An 18,547-nucleotide genomic window follows, 5' to 3' on the forward strand; every position below is an offset into this window, starting at 1 on the left:
TACCAAGTGGCTAACCAAGGATATGCAAATAATATTGAAATGAATGCCAGAACTCAAAGAGCAGGTAATTACACTGATGGTCGCGGTCGAAACGATGACCAAGGATGGTGCTTATGCTGTTCTTGCTGCTGTTCAGGTTCTGAAAGAGACTAAGTACTGTCTGTACCTTGCTACTACATCGCTAGATGCGAATGACAGTAATAATTCTATTTTTACAAACTTACACTTACGAAATTGTTCAAAATGATCAAATCCACTCATTTCGAGCCTAAATTGAACAAGATGGGAGGCCTTGATGCTTTCGATGTGACAATCAAGGTGCACGGTGTAATTAAAAAAATACTATTTGTTATCGAATGGAAATTAGAACTGGAACTAAGCCCAGAACTTGAAGGTATTGCAGGTGTGAGGAAAGTAAGATATTTCAACTCAAGGCTCGCCAGCGTTTTGCACAAAAGGGTCTGAGAAGATCGACAGACCATCATTCTATTTACGGTGCAACGAACACATATTTGAGCCTTCCTTAACTTGGGGCTGAGGCACTCCTGTTTCTCTTGTATGACCCCGGCATCGAGCTTCACTTTAAATCGTTGCGCACGACTCTACCTGTAAGGTCGGATCTTCCAATCGCATGGACAGGTGGAGTTCGAAGCAAGTACTGAACCTTCAGTACTTGCTTTATCAATGTCCTGGTAGAAATCAAGATATGCATCAGCCGTGTTTAGAGAATATAGCTATTGGCGTGCCTGATGAGGCCGTGATTTGCTACCGGCTTCTGTGAGTGACGGAAGGTTTCGAGGTATAAATCTTGAAATTCTACAGCAATTGGCGAAGGGTAATAGGAATCGCGGACATCGGCCTCGGCAACAGTAAAACAGGGTTCGATCTATACGAGTTGCTTGCGAAAATGACCGGGATACCTGCAAAGTTCGTGCCCAAAGCTTTTAGGATGACACGTCAAATGAGGCTGAAAGTCAGCACTAAACCAATACCCCAGTCAGCTACATAACATTTCTCAGTCATATTATCGTCGAAAATTATTCGCAGATCAAATGCACTATCGTATATCTGTCCCTTAATATCTGTCATATCTGTCCACTATCATTCTGGTATACGACCTTTCAAAAATAAGTCTCATTTCCGGCTCCAAAATGAATACCGATGTAAATGCAAATACAGAAGCCATGTGAGTAACATGCGTTCACGACGTTGTAGCAAAAGGACTCGTACTAACTAGCTTCAAACAGCTCTAATAGTTGTCCGAAATCACCAAAGCAGCCATCCCAACTCAAATACACAGAGCTCCTCCGAATAAAACCAGAGCCACAGGGTTTGAACAAAGCCATAATTTCGCTTTTCACCTCCGAGCCACGCCTTCAATTCCAGATCAGCCAAACCCCCAACTGGGAAGATGGAGACGGATTCCCGGCATATAATCTGTGGAGTCCTGCATTCTTTGGAATGACTCTTTCACAATTAGAGACGGGCAAGTACAAGTTGAGTCGAAGTGACTTCATCATCACCAGATCCGAAGAGGACACGATATCCTTAAAGGAGAGCAAACCCGAAAACCTCACTTTCAATCCAAAGAACATTGTCGGCAGTATCGACGTCGATCCTCCCCCACTTTTTTGTTGCACTTGCTGCTTACAATATCGGGGATGGGTGAGGTTAAGCAATAACGAGCGGTGGAGATTCGATGAGAAATTGCGAGAGCATTTTCAGTTCAGCAAGGTAGATGAATCATCTGAAGATGAAACCTCCCAGGAGCTGACTCGATCTAATCGAGTCATATCATGGTTTCGGAATAACAGTTGGGGATGGAGGGATAAAGAGGCCAAACCAAGTTTACCGTTTGAAATGGGGGAGGATACGCGTCTTTGTCGGATAACTTGTGCGTCTAGGGAGACAGAGATGGATATTGTACCGGATCGTGTTATTGCAGTTATGAATCCGGATTGGTTTGTCTTTCTTGAGAATTTGGACTTGGGTTTAGAAGGACCTGATACCCGGGATATACGGGATTTGGTTATTTTGACTGGACTTGCTGTTGCGAATCTTGAAAGACCGGGTTTGAAGAAATGATATCTGGCTTCCCGAAGCATCCATGAATTTCCTAAAGCATAGGTATGCTATAGTATAGCTCTACTCCAGTAGAGCTATACTACGAAGACCCTCCCTCACTCTTCCTCTCAGATTGCCTGTATACCAGCAATGAACATCAATTGCTAGACTGACCAATCAAAAATGTACTTTTATACATCGTGGAGGATTGAGGAATAACCGAGGCAACCCGAAGTAAACACGGGAGCTACACGTGACCCAGCGAAACTTGGAGATGACATCACCCGCGCCAACTGCCAACTCCAACTCAACTTCCACTTTCACTCCTCTTCCTCACCTTCTCTCCTCTACAATTCTCTCTACAATCTTCCCATAAATTCCAAACCAATACCAACCCACCAAGATGTTTCGCTTCGTACGTCTCAATCCCAGCTTCAGCTTCAGCTCCATCTCCCCCAGAGAAGCATGCTAACAATGATATCTAGAGCAAAACCCTCGACCCAATCACCCTCTTCCACTCCCCCAGTATCTCAGCCTCAACCCGAACCCTAAACATCCTAAAACAAGCCTCAGCCCAAGCCACATCCTCAGCAACAGAAGATCAAGCAAGCGATCACTCCGCCCACGCAAAGCAACAACGCGGCCAATTCGAATTGGAAATCACAACCGATAACCCAACAACAGACCAACTCCGTTCTATCCTGGATTACATCTCGCCTACTTCCGGAACAGGCGGTCTGGGAAATAAGGAGACATACGCCGTTTCCGAACTCATTCGTGATGCGAAGGATGCCGAGGATGCTATTAAGAGATTTAAGGCTGATGGCAATAGCTTTGTTAAGCCTGTTGTAAGTATTTCTCTTTCCGTACCCTGGTCTCGGCTTCTGGTGGAGGTGATCTGTTGCTAATTGACTTAGACTGTTGATTGGGTGAATGGTCGTGCTGTTATTGGTGATGGCGAGTCTGAGATTCTTCGTATGGTTCGTCAATTGCCCGAGAACTAAAGCACGGCATAGCTTCATTGTCGGGGCGTTGAAATGAATACACTGTATGGCATTGTACAACTATTGCAAACTACACTGCACTACACGTACTATGGAATCGTGATTTCACTGCGTTAATTACTGCGTCTATTGTATCATACAATCAATTTTAGAGCTCCTTCATAAGACACCTTAACCAAATGAAGAATAAACTAGCAGAACTAGTGAGTTGCAGTACAAAGGAATCAAACACAGCAGTAGAAATGCATGGAATAAAGAGAAAAGAAAGAAGCGCCATTAAACACATACGCATTCTCGATCATCGATCAAGCCAGCTTGGAATCGGATGAAACAATGAATGGGAGGAAAGGATAGATAAGGTGAAGCAAACCCCAATCAGATAAAATGGTGTTATTAAAACATCGTTCCGAAGCTACCATCTGTCGCAATGGGTTTACGTGGCGAACTGCGACCGGTGCTATCGACAGCTGGCTTGCGGTGGCTAGAAAATTAATCAATTAGTACTTCAGTACTTCATTATGGGATTCGAGGGGGAATGAACATACCGGAATGTAAATCCAACAAATAATCCTTTACTCATCTTATCATCACGGTCGGCCATATCCTCCAGAGCACGCTGCTTATCATGAACCTCCTTGTACTTAGCCATATCAGCTTCATTGCCAAAATCGTCAAAGTATCCTGCGTCCGTCTCCGAGTCCAACTCCGGCACAAAGGGTGCGCGTTGCTCGCGAAGACGGTTGAAGTCAACCTCGCTAAAATAGTCGTGGGCGTGAATCTCGTGTATGTTCTTGAATCGCTGTTCCTTAGCAGCAACCAGCTTGGTGATGAGGTCCCACGTCCGGCGCGAGAGGAAATAATTCGGGTCTTCGTATACAGGTTTGCGGAGTACCTTTTGCCAGCGCTTCAGGTTTTGCCAGGTTTCGTCAACTGTCGCACCGGCGAATGGTGGATATCCGGCAAGGGCCTCGAAAAGCATACAACCCAGACTCCAGTAATCGACCGTAAAATCATACTGTTCACCCTTCAGCACTTCCGGTGCCATGTAGTCGGGCGATCCAACAATCGACTTGGCATAGTTGACTTCGCGCTCACGTAGAGTTCGGTAGCCTTGTCGACGCTCGGCCATTGTTCGCTGTTCCATGGGTCGGCCGAACGGGACAGGGGTATTGCCCACTTCTTCTAGCTTCACCCGCATCGACTCGATCTTCCCAGGACTCAGCATACCAGCGGCGAGACCAAAATCGGTCAATTTCACATGGCCCGTTGAATCGATCAAGAAATTCTCGGGCTTCAAATCACGGTGAATATAACCAAGAACATGGAGTGCGTCGACACAGCTGAACATCTCCGCGATATAAAACCGCGCATGTCGATTGTGCAAAACACCTGTGTTATTAAGTAATGTGCGGAAATCACCGCCAGGCACGTACTCCATCGCGAGATATATTTGCGAATCATCTTGGAAGGCATATAGAAGTTTGACAAGCCACTCACTTTTGGCGGCCGTCAGAATGTCGCGCTCGGTGAGAATGTGACGAATTTCATCCAGTTTGAATAAAAGCTTCTTGCTCATCACCTTGAGAGCACACACTTCACGGGTATCCTTCTTCTGGGCTAAATAAACCTGACCATAACCACCCTGACCAACTTGTGTGAGGATCTGGAAATCGTGCTGGCGCAGACGGGTGCGACGCTTCCGTAAGTGCGCGCGCTCACGGCCGAGATATTTAAGGAGAGCTGGTTCATATTCTTCGTTGGGGGTTGTGGGAGGTTCAGGATAGGCGGCCTTGAATTGAGAGTGGCGGGTCTGACGATTGTGTACATAGCTGAGGAGATCAAAGTAGTGATCGAGGAAGTCTGCAAACAGTATCATATCAGTATACATAACCTCATCTCGACCAGGATCCTTTTTTTTTTCGTCAGAACTTACATAATTGAGTCACATTTACCAAACGCTTGACCTTAGGTTGTTGTAACTTCTCCATCTCCTCGGGGGTCAGCCCGCGCAGCTGAACCTGGCGCTTGGACGTGTCCTCTCGCTGCTGATAGGGCTCATGACGAGAGATGGCCGCGGGGGTCGGGTTGGCTCCCAAATCTTTCTGAAGACGAGCAGTGGTCGGAGGTGTATTTTCTTTGTTTGCGCGACGCGTAGGACTTGTCGGACGCTGATGGATGACACTTTCGTTAAAGTCATCTGGACCGCGCTCGCGATCGGTGAACATGGGATGATTGAAGTGGTTATGGGTGGATTTTGAAGGGGATGTTGGTGTCAATTTCAAGGCCTTATCGAAGACATTTGGTAGATCGAGAGCGCCCGGAGGTGCTCGCGATTTACTTGGACTTCCTTGAGGGGTTTGTGGGGGACTGGTGAAGCCATTGCCGGCGGGGGTGGAGGGGCGATCGAAGGATTCATTGCCGGAGCGAGTATGAAGAAGTGGTGGGGGATTGGGTAGTCGAAGGCCACCGTCGACATCGATAGCCATGGTGAGTGAATGTATGTGTATGTGTATGAGAAGAAACAATCAGATTGAAGATGGAGAGAAACCCAAGTTTGAGGGGAAGAAGGAGGTTGAAGTTGAAGAAGGGAGAGAAGAACCCCCTTGGGATCAGGCAGGTTTGGGCGGAGACGGAGAGTACTTGCAGTCAGCAACAATCAATTAAACTACTATGTAATGCGAGTAGGATATTCTACACTATTAGTATTTGTCTATCCTAATGTAATAAATTATAAAATAGAATTCACAAACAGGATCGCCTCCACTCCGATCGTCTGGATCTTGATTTCTTCGATTCAGCTTCATCCACTTTTTGTCTATTTTCTTGGTTTTGTTGCCTGAGCAACTCTTCCTCCCCACGTCATGCCAGGCTGTGTAGACTTCGGACTTGATCGAGGCGAGCTGAACTTGGTCCACTCGGGGGGATTAAGCGCTGCAGGTCATCGGACATCTCCTCCTGTTCCTGACCCAATCGAGTGGATGGGAGGGTCTGCTAGTCTTGACTATCGGAGATTATCATTAAATTAGGTGAGGTGCGAGTGTATCTAGCAGTTCTACAGTAAGTCAAGGGGAAGGATATATTGAAGGGTAGTACCCTTCATATAATAGAGTGTGAGAAATACAACGAAAGAGTAGTTACTCAATTATTGATTCTTCACCTCATAATTGAATTGTATTTATATTGTTCCTTTGTTGCTGCTTTACTAGTCTTGTTGGTCGTGCAAGGGTGATAGTCCGAGGGTAAGCAAACTACCCGATTAGGCATGATGTGTATGTACATAGTACTATAATCCGCCCGCTTGGGGATCTTCCACCATTTTTGCAAATCTCATTTCACATCGTATTTTCACACACATACTCTCTCTCTCTTACGCCAATCTAAACTTGCCCCTCAGCACGCTGACCCGTCTGCGATATCGGTTAGTTGGACCCTCAATCATAGTTTTTGTTCCCCACTACTGCTCCTACTTACGAAGAACGCTAGCCCATAGTCGGGTGTCGTAAAGGTAATAGTCACCCCCTTGGGGAAATAAAAGACATCACCAGGGGAAGCTGTCACTTTTTGTCCAGTCTCATCGGAAATTTCAAATTGGCCTTCTAGAATGATCTTCATTTCGTCGTAGGTGTAGGTGTAGACGAGGGGTGTCCCCTTTTCCAGGCGGTAGAACCCGCAGGAGATGGGCTTTTCGGCATTGTCTTTGTCGCTAGGCTGGCTCAGTATATTGAACTATTGAAGCGGAGTACTCACTATGTATGAACTCACCTTGAGATGACATCGCCGAGGAAAGCGTTTTCATTCGCGATGAGAGGCGGCTTGAAGGTAGACTGGGCCTTGGCGTAGTATGTGAATCCGGTCATCTTGTAAATGGGAGTCTATATCCTGATAGGGGAGACTATGATAAAACTATTCTATAACTGATTCCCTCGTCTCGTTTTATATGCTCTCAATCATAGAAATTCGCAAGCGCATCCCTTTTGGGGACGTTCACCATAGCTCTTGGACTGGAGTAGAGGCAACTTCTTCCATCATGGACTTGGAAAGCAATCGGATTTTAGCCCCTGAATAGGCAGGCCAAGGGTGAACCTAGGACATTCAAATATCACTTTTGAGTAGATTAGCCATAGTGAGAAATGCGATGTGTGATTTGCGAATTGATGAGGGGCTGGTGAGGGGAAGTAGATAAGCTTGGCCGGATGAGGTTGATAGCAATGATAGTACTACTGCAGGGTTTATGGAACTATGCTCAGACAATTATGGCACTGTCGTACTCTTTATGATCGCATACTAGTTATGAAAGATCAGTAACTGTACAGGCATAACTAAGAATGTGAAGCGCTGCAACATTACTCGTACATTCATAGTATGAATATACGAGTTGAAGTAAGGAAGAGGATATCCTATTCAACACTACCGGGGCCAGCAGAAGAACTCAGATATGAACTATTGGTCTTAACCACAAGACTACCACTGAAATTTGGCTTTCTGAATAGATCTAATACAGTACTGTGTGACAGTATAATGCTATAGCATTTCTTTCTGTCTATTCTTGTTGATACAGCATAAACACCCAGCTAGAGTTGAAAGTACATGATTGGTAAAAAGGATACGACGATAGAAGAACCAAAGACCAAGTTGCAAATATGGCTCATGAAAAGAGCTGAAACTACTATTATTCTGAATATAGATGCAAGTCTTCCTGGTATCACTTAATGCAGCATCTTGAAGTCGCAATATGCTCATACTTTTGAAATTGGCTATTAAGTCAGCTGTGTACTGCGCCGTCCACGGGATACTTTTGCCCGAAAGGGTAAGTGGATATCTTGACTGATCGAGCGATCCATCGCCATAGAGAGGATAGAATGATTCTCTCAGATGCATTGAAGGGAAAGAATTCCCATAAAGAGATCTCGCATCAGTTCAACAAGTTGGTATTAGTGTGACTGGCAGAGTTCATAAACCTCCATTGTCTCGATGTTCAGACGATGAGGGTTGAGTTACTGTAGAACCTTTGGAAATCGGGATAGGCTAACGACTTGACCGCGTGACCAATAACTCAAGGGTTAGTCTATGTCCTTCGAGAATAATGACTATGGTCTGGAGGTCTAGAGGCAATCCAGAGCTTATCTTTCGGAGAAAGACACTGCTATCCCATTGTGTGCTGGTAGCATCTAGTTAACATCCATGTTAAGTAGCCATGGATGGCTACTCTCGCCACATCAGCCCAAAGATACCAGCACAAATTCCCTTCGCTATATGCCCTTTGGGAGGCTACTATGCATCTCCACCTTGAATATAAACCATCCACGCTGACAGAGAAGAAGCAAACACCCCGCCTTGGAATGATCCTCGTGAACCTGAAGAATGCGGGGAAACCTATTCATGTCGGAAGAGAATCGGATCATTGAAGAGTCTGGCCCATGGTAGTTGATCTGGCTGAGTGTATACTTCATCTGATAGGTGGTTGATCTGAGAAGGCTCGGTTCACGGCTGGTAGCTCCGTTAGCCTTGTAGATAGTTCCTTACCCCATGCTGCAGGTGATTTCACGGCTGATACAGTTTGAATGCCGACACTCTAATGAGCTTTGTATTACACGGTGCTGTTGATGGATTACTACTGGAATAGTGATCATTGAATTCTTTTCCCAAATGGAAGGCTAGATGGGGAATTCCAGAAGTCTTCCATTAAGGACGGCTCTATCAACTGTAGAGGGTGTAAAAACTAATCGGTATTGATTGTTTTTTATCAATGGAACAGTACAAAACACCGTCATGTAGGCTATCGGCCGGTATTGGTCCCGTCCGATACCACTTTCATACAAACGATACATGTTCAAATTCACTATCAATACGTGCTTATCTCATCCTGTACCTGGGTATTCCCCGCATGAACCAACCACCAACCACCAACCATCCTGCAAGGCCTCGGCGGAAGAGTGGCACCTGTCGATCCAGTCTGCAGTTTTCTATAGCATCTCGAGGTACTTAGTTATTCGTTGACATGATACTGCTCTTTCACGATCACTTCGATCCAATCTCCCCAATGCCAATCTCGAGCTATACTGAATATATTGATATGCTTGTAGACTTCTGCCAACGCATCTTCGCATCGTTGGAATTGCAATTATCTACCCCTCAGCGCCTCCAAGATCGACATCCCCGCATGGGCCTTATCTCACGGAAGACAAGGGAACGGTAATCCACAGGCGGAGACTGGCCCGGTCCTATCTTCGTCGCCTTCGTGTCATTCGCGTCATGCACCCCGCTCTTATCTCCCCATCCTGTCCAAGGCTCGTCCAGAGTTGGATTTTGATATTTCTCATCCATCATCTCTTCTCGACCCAGCGAGGTCCAAAGGTTACACTAGACACCTTGGTATGGAAACAATCAAAATCCCATCGCCGTCCACGATTCTAGACTCGCCCGACATTCCGGCCGGGAAGCCTGCCTCGCCCAGAAAGGCGAAGCAGTCAACCCAGAAACCCAAACAGACCAAGAGTCGCAATGGTACGATGATGTCGAGTTTTAATGGACTTGGTGATTTGGCCAGTGGCATTTTGACTGTCTTCCTAGCCGTTGGCTACTGGCTGAACAATTAATCATCCGCGATCAAAACAAAAACGCTGACCCATTTATCTGCTTCGCCCAGGTTGCATTACCTGCAAGGCGAAGCGGCTGAAGTGCGACGAGACGAAGCCGTCCTGCCATCAGTGCGAGCGCCGTAAAGTCACCTGTGGGGGATATAAGAAGGATTTTAAATGGCGGCCATTTGAGGAGACTAATCTTGCCGTGGGCCGGCCCACTGTGAAGACCAAGAAGGGTACACTATTTCCCAAAGATGCCGCCGTGCATCACTCTGTATCATAAATTACGTATTGTCTTCGCTAAAACATCATTTCTAGTTGCATCATCGCAGCAGTCACAGCCTGCGCAGACAAATTTGGCTAACTCGGAAAATTTTCCCACTCCACCGAGGACGGAACAGTCGACGCCGCCTACTCTTTTGCAAACCAGCTCTAACGTGACGCCTCCTGAAACTGGCCCTCGAGGATCGCCAGATAGTTTCAAGAGCTACATTTCACTCGAAAACCATTCCCTTGATGAGTTTCAACTTCCGGACGAGTCATCCAATGGCGTTGAGTCTACTACCCCCATGGGTGTGACGATGCCTGCCGACTCCGATCCTCTGGATTTTCTGTCTTTCCTGGAACCTTTCCAGCATTCAGTGCCATTCACAGATGAGTTGATGTCGGATCAAGATCTGGATGATCACTCGGTTCCAGTCTTCTTTGGTCCGCAGCAAATGCAACCCTCCGGCAGTCCGGGGCTCAGCTTTTCCCAGTTGCTTGAGGATGACAACGGCGATATTGAAGAAATCATTCGACAATCAGACCCAGGGGGTGGACCCTGGAATCTGAGCTTCTCGTGTGATGATGGCGATGCACTTGATTTCTCCCGCATACCGGAACAACCCAGCTTAGCACCGGAGAGTCGAGAAATGCTGGCCATGCGTTTTGATAAAATGACATGCGGTATTCTTTCTGTCAAGGATGGTGCAACTGAGAACCCATGGCGGACCCTCATATGGCCTCTAGCGAAGAGTACACCCGCATTGTACCATGCGCTTTTCGCTCTGTCGGCTTTCCACTATGCTAAAGAGAATCCATCGCTACGAGTGCAGGGTGTCAAACACATGCGTCAAAGTATTACATGTCTTAGGCAACAGATACAGAATATGCGGGCCGATACTGCTTTAGCTACCAGTCTCGCCCTGGCATTTGCTGACACTTGGGATCAAAATACACGCACTTGTATCCAGCATTTACGCGGTGCCAAAGCACTGATGATGCAGCTACTAAATATGGGTCTCCAAGGAGGCCTGCAACCTGAGGAGCTCGACCGCATTCGCTTCCTGTATAATACTTGGACATATATGGATGTCATCGCCAGATTAACCTCTCTGGATGAATCGAGCCCTCAAGACCTCAATCCCGCTATCTTCCAACTCCCCGGAGACGCGATCCATGAGATCGATCCATTGATGGGCTGTGCATCGACCCTGTTCCCTCTAATAGGTCGCGTCGCCCGACTTGTCCAACGGGTCCGTAAAACAGCAACAAACTCCGTGTCAATTGTGGCACAGGCGATGGAGCTGAAGACCTTGATTGAGCAGTGGGAACCACCAACGTGGTTTGAACCACCTGAAGATCCTACGTCCGAAGTCCAACACAGCATCCAAGTCGCACACGCTTATCGTTGGGCAACCCTCTTGTACCTACATCAAGCAGTGCCGGAAATGCCCTCTGAACCTGCCGAAGAGCTCGCGAAACGCGTCTTAATTCTTCTCGCAACGGTTCCATATACGTCGCGAACGATCATTATCCAAATGTTTCCTCTCCTCGCAGCCGGCTCTGAAGTCGACACGGAAGATGATCGAAAGTGGGTTCTGGATCGGTGGAACACTGTTCAGTCTCGTCTGATGCTTGGCGGAGTTGATCGGTGTCTCGATGTGATGAGAGAGGTCTGGTCTCGTCGAGACGCATTGAAAGCCGAGAGACGACAGTCGAGTATAAGCACTAACGGCAGACGTCCCGGTTCCTTTTCAAGTGACGGGAAGGGACCCTCAGCATTGCGTGGACCCGACAATATTCCACATGGTTTCCAAGTTCGTGGAGCACCTGGTGACCTAGGCGGCTCGGCTCCGACAGGAACAAGCCCCATTTCCAAAAGGAGAGGATCGGCTCTATCATCCCTGGAGAATATTGAATTTGAGAGAACGGTGCGAAGCAGATTGCATTGGGTTAATGTTATGGGTGAATGGGGATGGGAAGGTAAATAATACGTTGTTATGTTTCTTGATCTGCGCTAATCAAAATTCCCAGTGTTTCTCGGATGATCTCACTAAAAGAATCTTACCCAAGATCCATCAGCATTTTCCTCCCGACGTACCGACCTAATACATTTCCGATGGACCTTGTCTACATAATCGTGACGAATAACGACAACCAAGAAGCCCTATTGTGATCTTTTTTTTTGTTCAAATTGTACTCTCAGCCAATCTTTCTGGTCTCGATCGTGTCCTTGTTGACTGACCACTCGCCCTTGATCTCTTTATTTCTTCTCTCTGCTTCTGTAGATAGTTCTAGATTCACTTTCTGGCCACCTCTGGCCGTGAATATCTAACCCCCTTGCAAATCTAGGCAATCCGTTCAAGATCGGTCCTATACAGATTTCACCACTTCATATTGTACATGACCAAAACCTGCACTTCAGTCTCCCAGAAGCCCGCTCCCAATTGAATCCATTCATTAACTGGCATGGATGCCAGTTTCGATGCTAATTCCGCTACCACTGCCAATGCCACTGCAATGCACCCGGATCCAGCCATCATTCACTACATTTCCAACTTACCAATCTCCCAAATCTTCGGATATGTAGGCCCACTGGTCCGAGTTCCCATTCTAACTGCCCTTATCAGCGAACTGTATACCAGAATCATTCACGACTCTGCTAGCCTAGTTCACCAGCACTCATATTAACGCCGTCGCGGATTTTAGCCTCTAGTGTCCCGTCGAACAGCCTCCATTATAACCTTCTCAATTTTGAGCCCCCAGCAACAGCCCATGTAATTGAAAAAGTATGAATAGACTTCCGGTGCCTCATTTTGTTGATGGTCACTATCAATCCAGGCACAATCTTTACCAGCAGATGCCGGGAAATAGTTATTGGACAAAGCACTAGTATTGGAGAAATTGACTTATCTAACATTGAAGTCAACAATTTAAGTCGGCCAACCAATTGATTTGATTGATGCTGAATTTCCGCTAAACACCTCCCATCCTCCGAATAGTTCTTAGCAATTAATCCATGGTTCTCGAAAAGGTGCCCGGACCTTGACCTCTCCATAGACATAATCCATCTGATTGTATCCTCTCGGCACAAGACCACGTATTGGGCCATTTACGGGGATCACCACTGATCTATTAGCATTCACAATTTACAGAGGCAGTTGATAGACTTACCAAAATATGATGAAAGGAATTATTTTCGCGCAATTCCCCGTTCCCGACCCAGACATACCTCTTATCCCGCGTCCGCGGAGATTCATACATCGAATATCCACTTTAACGCGTAGATTTCCGTTCGCTCCTTTGAAAAAGCTAGTAGTTGCGTGAGCTGATGAAGCTTGGTAATGCGTGGAACCAGCCGAGGGAAGTTGGCTCTATGGTTTGGCCGCTTCCGTCTCACGTCTCCATCTTTGTCGAGGGTTGAAGCCCATCGTTTGCTTTGCGTGCGAACGGCGATTGTCTGGATGATAAAAGTCACCCATTCGTCGGGGAGGTCGCATTCCATAGACGAGTATTAGGCCATTTTGGCTGTTTTGTCAGTGACAGGCCTCCTTATCATCGACCTCGTCGATATGTGGGTTGGCGATTATGCGTCGTAGAATTGCAAGGGTCTCGTGATAGGATAGTCTAGAGAAAAAGGATGATGAAAGGTGGGAGATTCGATTATGGAGGAAAGCACCTTAAGGCAGGAAGGTGGGGGAAATAAAGTATGTCAGGAAGGTGCTACCAAGCCAGATAGAGATAAGGATAACGCACCTAGGGGATGATCATTTATTATTTGTGTATTATCTTAATCGTAAACATATTTCTTTTATATCAGGAGTATAATCTGATGCGCCGGTTTGAATCGTATAATGCACCATTTTGGAAACACTTCTCTACGTAACAAACGAGCTAGTAGACCTCGAGATATCGCTATTTCAATTAGGACCAGGATATCAGAATATTATAGAAATCTACAGATGCTTCCAAGAGCTTAATTTTTTATGATTAGAGATGTGTCAAGATGGAGTTTGATCGAGTTTCAACAACAATTTCGTCGAAGATATGGTACCAAGTCGGTCAACCCCGTGTCAAGTGGCCTTGCTGGGAGGGATATGCCCATGGAACTTACTTCAACTACCTCTAGGTAGAGAGAGGTAGTTATATCGCCGTCTGTTCGATTATGACTGATGAAATCATCGTGAAACGAATAGATGAAGATGCTAAGTGCTTACTGGATGTGCTGGGAATACATACAGAGTCTAACTAGGGCTAATTTGTACACACAGGCAGTAATAGACAAGACAATGAGAAAATGGGGGAAATAGGATCTTAGTATGATACTCATCCAATTTAAGGCAGGGTTCTCGCGCGTTATCTGGTCAGATGCGGAGAAGCATTCAACACAGAAGAGTATCAATGTTTCGGGTACTTCCAATCTTACACTTAACCGCGAACGACCATTTAGTGCGAGCCAAACGCACTTCGCAGCTCTAAATATGCTCAGAGAGATATCAAGCTCATTGATTGGCCGGAATTCCGACAGCGCTTCGGCTCTCCTTCATATTTATTTTTGTACATCTAAGGTCATCTATGTCCAATGAATTAGTATGCATATCCATAAGCCAATTTGTCTACCCTGACGTGGTCACAACTTTTGACGAGCAATGCCGGACTCGAATATGTGCGAGGCAAATGTTCGAATGGAAAAAGGCCGTCGATGCCACCAACGTCCCTAATGAAGCTCTTGGGCAGGTAGAAGATCTTCAGGTAGTTCTACAACACCATACGATGAAAGCTCTCTACTGAAATCAATTTCTTGCAGCAGAACTTTTCCGTCTTTTCTATGCTGTCGTTGAGTGTTTCCCTCATGGCAACCTGGGAGGCGTTTTGTAGGTATGCTACTAGCCGCATGAAAACCCAGTCATGTCTACTAAAGACTGCAGTACAATAGTTACAGGGCTTAGCTGTGGAGATCCAGTATCCCTGGTATATGGATTCATTTGTAAGTGGGAATGTCTTATAGTATTGGGGATCTTGCTCGCGTTATTCCCTAGTGGCCATCCTTGGATCCTTAGCAACTGCCGGCGTCTTTAGGCGACATTTCTATAGGAAATTAAGTGGCGGAAAATACACCTCAACATATGTATAGATTCATATATGTCTGTATATATATCTAAATAATTATCGTTCAAGGTTACTCAGTTGTTCAACAATTTCAAGGCTAGCAACTTCTCTAACATGGCATCCACCAAGTCAAATGGTTTCGTATCCGTCTCGCAATGGCCGAATTTAGAGGAGCTTTCAGTGGGGTTTGACGAGCATCTCATGCCAACCTCTTTTGCCCTCGTAGGCGAAACAATCAGCATCAAATTTGAAGGCCATGCACTTATCATTCATCATTTCGAAACCGAAACCCTTCCGAAATGGGAAGTCATTACGGGTCCAGAGAAAGGCTTGAAAGGCACAAACAAATACAAAGCCTTTGAAGTACGACCTGGCAACTTCTTTATTTTCTACAAACCAGAATTCGAAGAGCATGTGAGCTTAATTTTGAATCGTTCCACTGGTCAGGTTATAGCTGGGCTGTCTAGACTGGATCGTACAAAAGCCGAACAACGAACCACGACCGAATTAGTGAAGTTCCGCTAGAGGCATCATAGAGCAGGCTGCCTACTGCGGACCTTGCTCCTCTTCTTTGTAACTATAAAATCCGCTGCGGGATTTCACCCCAAGTTTCCCAGATGAGACCATGCGGTGAAGAAGATCTCTAGGACCCACCGGTAGCTGTGTTTTAACGGCCGTATAGTGATCTTCAACATCAAATATGACGTCCAACCCGGCAATATCCATTTGCTCGAAGGGTCCTTTCTGACATCCGGTTATTGCTTTGTAGATGGAATCAATCTCCTCAACAGAAGCCACATCTTCCTGCAATACAGCAAGTGATTCGCGCTTGATTGCTGCCCAGATTCTGAGTTCTGGTTAGCTCTGCATGGTTGCAAACGATGTATTGGGAAGTAGAACTGAGACTTACCTGTTGAAAATAAACCCAGTAGATTGTTTACGAACATGAAAAGGTTCAAAGCCGTGGGCTCTCGTTTCCTGAATGAGCTTGGTTATTATCTCAGGATGAGTATTTTCCGATCCCATAATCTCGACCACTGCTGAATTTTAGTGATGAACAATTTGATTTCTCATTAAGCACCAACCTGTTGTTTCTGGAGGCCAATCTAGTAAACGACTTCTGTTAATAAATGGAATTATGCAGTGGATTCCATGCGATGATTCTCAATAACTTACATGAATGAAGATTAGCAAACCGACCTCTGTCGACAATTTCCGAGTTATTTAGTATATCGGCGATGGTGAAGCTACTTGAGTTAGATGTTATAATGGTTTCGAGGCTTGCATGGCTATCAAGCTCTTGCAGTACCGCTCGCTTCTTCTCGAGATTTTCAGGAACACACTTAAAAAGTTAGCGGCACTCAATGTAGGGAATTCACAAGTTCCTACTTCAATGACCAACCACGAAGACTCTAAAGCCGTCTTAATCATGTCAAAGGAGCCAGTCAGTATAGTTCCCCACTTCTCCGATGACAAATTTTTAAATCGAAGCTTGACGACATCATTGAGCGCTTTTTTTGGTTTGCCCGATATCTCATCGAGTAGATAGACGGTTGTTCCAAGCTTTGACCACTGCAGAGGAACCCATATCAGTTGCTGTTGAAGAAACACCAATGAGGAAAAAGACAAACCATATAAGCTAATCGAGTACCCTGAGTTCCTGCACCGACCAATGTAACAGCCTGTTTTGACCTTGGCTGGCTCCACGAGAGGCTCAAAGGCGGCTGATGCTGATGCTGAGACTTAGCCCACTCCAGTATTTTTGTTGTCAAGCCATTGATCTCTTCTACTGAGTTGTGAGCGTGTATGCAGATTCTGACCCGCTCCAGTGCTTTGGGCACAATTGGATACTGCGCGACGTTGACCCAGAATTTAGCTTGTCGGACATATTCTGCCAGGTCGTTCGCCTTTCCTGGCAGTGTCACAAGGGCTATAATCGGTGATTGGATGGTATTATGCTTTTGCATTCTCTCCGTGGGCAGAGTAATAATTTCCTCACGCTTGACGTTTGCCCATTCAGAATCACCTACTAGATTATCATAAAATAGACGGATGTTTTTCTGGAGCTGTTGGCGACGCTTTGATTTTCATTAGATAGAATATGTGGCAGTGGAAAATAGAAGCACGCACCTTTTGGCCTTCTTCACTTGTAATCAGGTTATATCCTGCTCTTACAGCTGCCAATGTCACAAAAGAAGGAGCTGTTGAGAATATCAAGTTCCGTGCGTAGCTGAGGAGGGCTGATCTAACAGCCGGGCTAGCCAATATGACCGCTGTGCAGCCAGTCAGATACAATAAGGATAAAGGTCTAGGGAAAGGCTGAGTTACCTCCTGTGGAACTCAGAGCTTTGCCACAAGTGTGAACACGGATCTGAAAGTCTTCTTCCAGCCCCAGCTCTGTCACAAATCCAGCTCCTCTTGGACCCAGGAGGCCGCTGGAATGCGCTTCATCAATTACAAAAATGGTATTTTGGTGAGGTAGTACTCCTTTGGCAATGCTAAGAAGTTCTTTAGCGGGAGCAGCATCGCCATCCATGCTATACCAAGACTCCAGAGCCACGAAAACAAATACCTTGCCTTCAGCCACGTCTTGATGTTCATCGATCAAATTTTGGAGGCGACTTCGAAAGCCATCACAGTCGTTATGGGGAAATGAATTTGTAGCTGCTTTCCCTCTTCGCATACCATCGTGAATGCTTGCGTGCACGTACTCGTCGTGGAGTATGAAGTCTCCTTCCCGTGGAATGGTCGACCAAAGAGCAACATTGGCGTCGAACCCAGAACCAAAAAATAAGGCTGATTCAGCCCTATGAATCTGAGCCAGGTCGTGCTCTAGATCATCCAAATATTTACTCCCTCCTTCAAAGATACGGCTGGACGTACTCCCAACCTTGAAACCCGGGTTTCTCTTTAGTTCGCTCAAGAAGGCTTCTGTTAGGGCCCCAGAAGTTGTAAGAGAAAGCGTGTCGTTAGACCCAAAATCAACCATTCCTGCGAACTGGCTCGGTTTGGGTGGAGACATAATATCCCCCTTATTCTCTTTCAGGTTCCTCATGCTGGTCAGCAGACGCTGAGAAAGAAGTTGTCCTTGGTGCATTTTTGGGTTGCGTAGCTGTAAAGGATAACTGGGGAACAATGGATTATGTAGAGAAAAGCGGTTTAGAAGAATAAATCTAGTTTAATCAGTATAATCAGTACCAAAATGTATAACTGCACGGCAAATGGAAAGAGTATTTGTGAAACCTACAATCACTTCTGAAAGACGATCTTATATCCAGAGCGAAGCTTTAATCCTGAATTCCTTGCCCGGTCTGGTGGTAATTCAGAACGCCTTTTATAACGTGAAGGAGGATATTTCCATTATTCATAAGATTTTACTCATGCAGCATCTTGAATAAAAACGCGTCATCATATTCACATTAGGTGAAGTTCTAATATGTAGAATCATTTCTTCGGTTACCAGTCACCATCCAATGTGAGGTTGTATCATAACACCGAAGAATGGATTGACGTACTGTTCAGGGA

The 18,547-nt window shown here is 45.9% G+C and overlaps 7 protein-coding genes across 7 annotated transcripts; 4 read left to right on the forward strand and 3 right to left on the reverse strand.

Moving 5' to 3' along the window:
* Nucleotides 1–1,151: 1,151 nt before the first annotated feature.
* N7469_000317 (uncharacterized protein) lies at nt 1,152–2,085 on the forward strand (the record flags this gene model as incomplete). The annotated part of the gene is made up of 2 exons (XM_056639237.1): nt 1,152–1,186; nt 1,257–2,085. 2 exons carry the CDS (start codon nt 1,152–1,154, stop codon nt 2,083–2,085), a joined length of 864 nt encoding a protein of 287 aa, XP_056504994.1.
* A 382-nt stretch (nt 2,086–2,467) lies between these two features.
* N7469_000318 (uncharacterized protein) lies at nt 2,468–3,068 on the forward strand (the record flags this gene model as incomplete). Its single annotated transcript, XM_056639238.1, has 3 exons — nt 2,468–2,479; nt 2,550–2,912; nt 2,982–3,068. The coding sequence occupies 3 exons, from the start codon at nt 2,468–2,470 to the stop codon at nt 3,066–3,068; spliced, it is 462 nt and encodes a 153-aa protein (XP_056504995.1).
* Nucleotides 3,069–3,461: 393 nt separating this feature from the next.
* On the reverse strand, nt 3,462–5,554 carry N7469_000319 (putative serine/threonine protein kinase; the record flags this gene model as incomplete). The annotated part of the gene is made up of 3 exons (XM_056639239.1): nt 3,462–3,549; nt 3,614–4,928; nt 5,002–5,554. 3 exons carry the CDS (start codon nt 5,552–5,554, stop codon nt 3,462–3,464), a joined length of 1,956 nt encoding a protein of 651 aa, XP_056504996.1.
* An 891-nt stretch (nt 5,555–6,445) lies between these two features.
* On the reverse strand, nt 6,446–6,925 carry N7469_000320 (cupin domain-containing protein; the record flags this gene model as incomplete). Its single annotated transcript, XM_056639240.1, has 3 exons — nt 6,446–6,475; nt 6,540–6,771; nt 6,831–6,925. 3 exons carry the CDS (start codon nt 6,923–6,925, stop codon nt 6,446–6,448), a joined length of 357 nt encoding a protein of 118 aa, XP_056504997.1.
* A 2,436-nt stretch (nt 6,926–9,361) lies between these two features.
* N7469_000321 (Zn(II)2Cys6 transcription factor) lies at nt 9,362–11,904 on the forward strand (the record flags this gene model as incomplete). Its single annotated transcript, XM_056639241.1, has 3 exons — nt 9,362–9,572; nt 9,715–9,885; nt 9,968–11,904. The coding sequence occupies exons 1-3, from the start codon at nt 9,443–9,445 to the stop codon at nt 11,902–11,904; spliced, it is 2,238 nt and encodes a 745-aa protein (XP_056504998.1). The 5' UTR covers nt 9,362–9,442.
* Nucleotides 11,905–15,136: 3,232 nt separating this feature from the next.
* N7469_000322 (molybdenum cofactor biosynthesis protein F) lies at nt 15,137–15,547 on the forward strand (the record flags this gene model as incomplete). The annotated part of the gene is made up of 1 exon (XM_056639242.1): nt 15,137–15,547. The coding sequence occupies one exon, from the start codon at nt 15,137–15,139 to the stop codon at nt 15,545–15,547; it is 411 nt and encodes a 136-aa protein (XP_056504999.1).
* Nucleotides 15,548–15,568: 21 nt separating this feature from the next.
* N7469_000323 (uncharacterized protein) lies at nt 15,569–18,119 on the reverse strand (the record flags this gene model as incomplete). Its single annotated transcript, XM_056639243.1, has 7 exons — nt 15,569–15,869; nt 15,933–16,059; nt 16,199–16,364; nt 16,412–16,594; nt 16,654–17,100; nt 17,153–17,295; nt 17,351–18,119. The coding sequence occupies 7 exons, from the start codon at nt 18,117–18,119 to the stop codon at nt 15,569–15,571; spliced, it is 2,136 nt and encodes a 711-aa protein (XP_056505000.1).
* Between the last annotated feature and the right edge of the window lie 428 nt (nt 18,120–18,547).

Source organism: Penicillium citrinum (genome assembly GCF_028827155.1).
Source record: "Penicillium citrinum strain IBT 23319 chromosome Unknown utg000001l:1.0-4955037.0:1.0-4956770.0, whole genome shotgun sequence".
NCBI classification, from domain to species: domain Eukaryota; kingdom Fungi; phylum Ascomycota; class Eurotiomycetes; order Eurotiales; family Aspergillaceae; genus Penicillium; species Penicillium citrinum.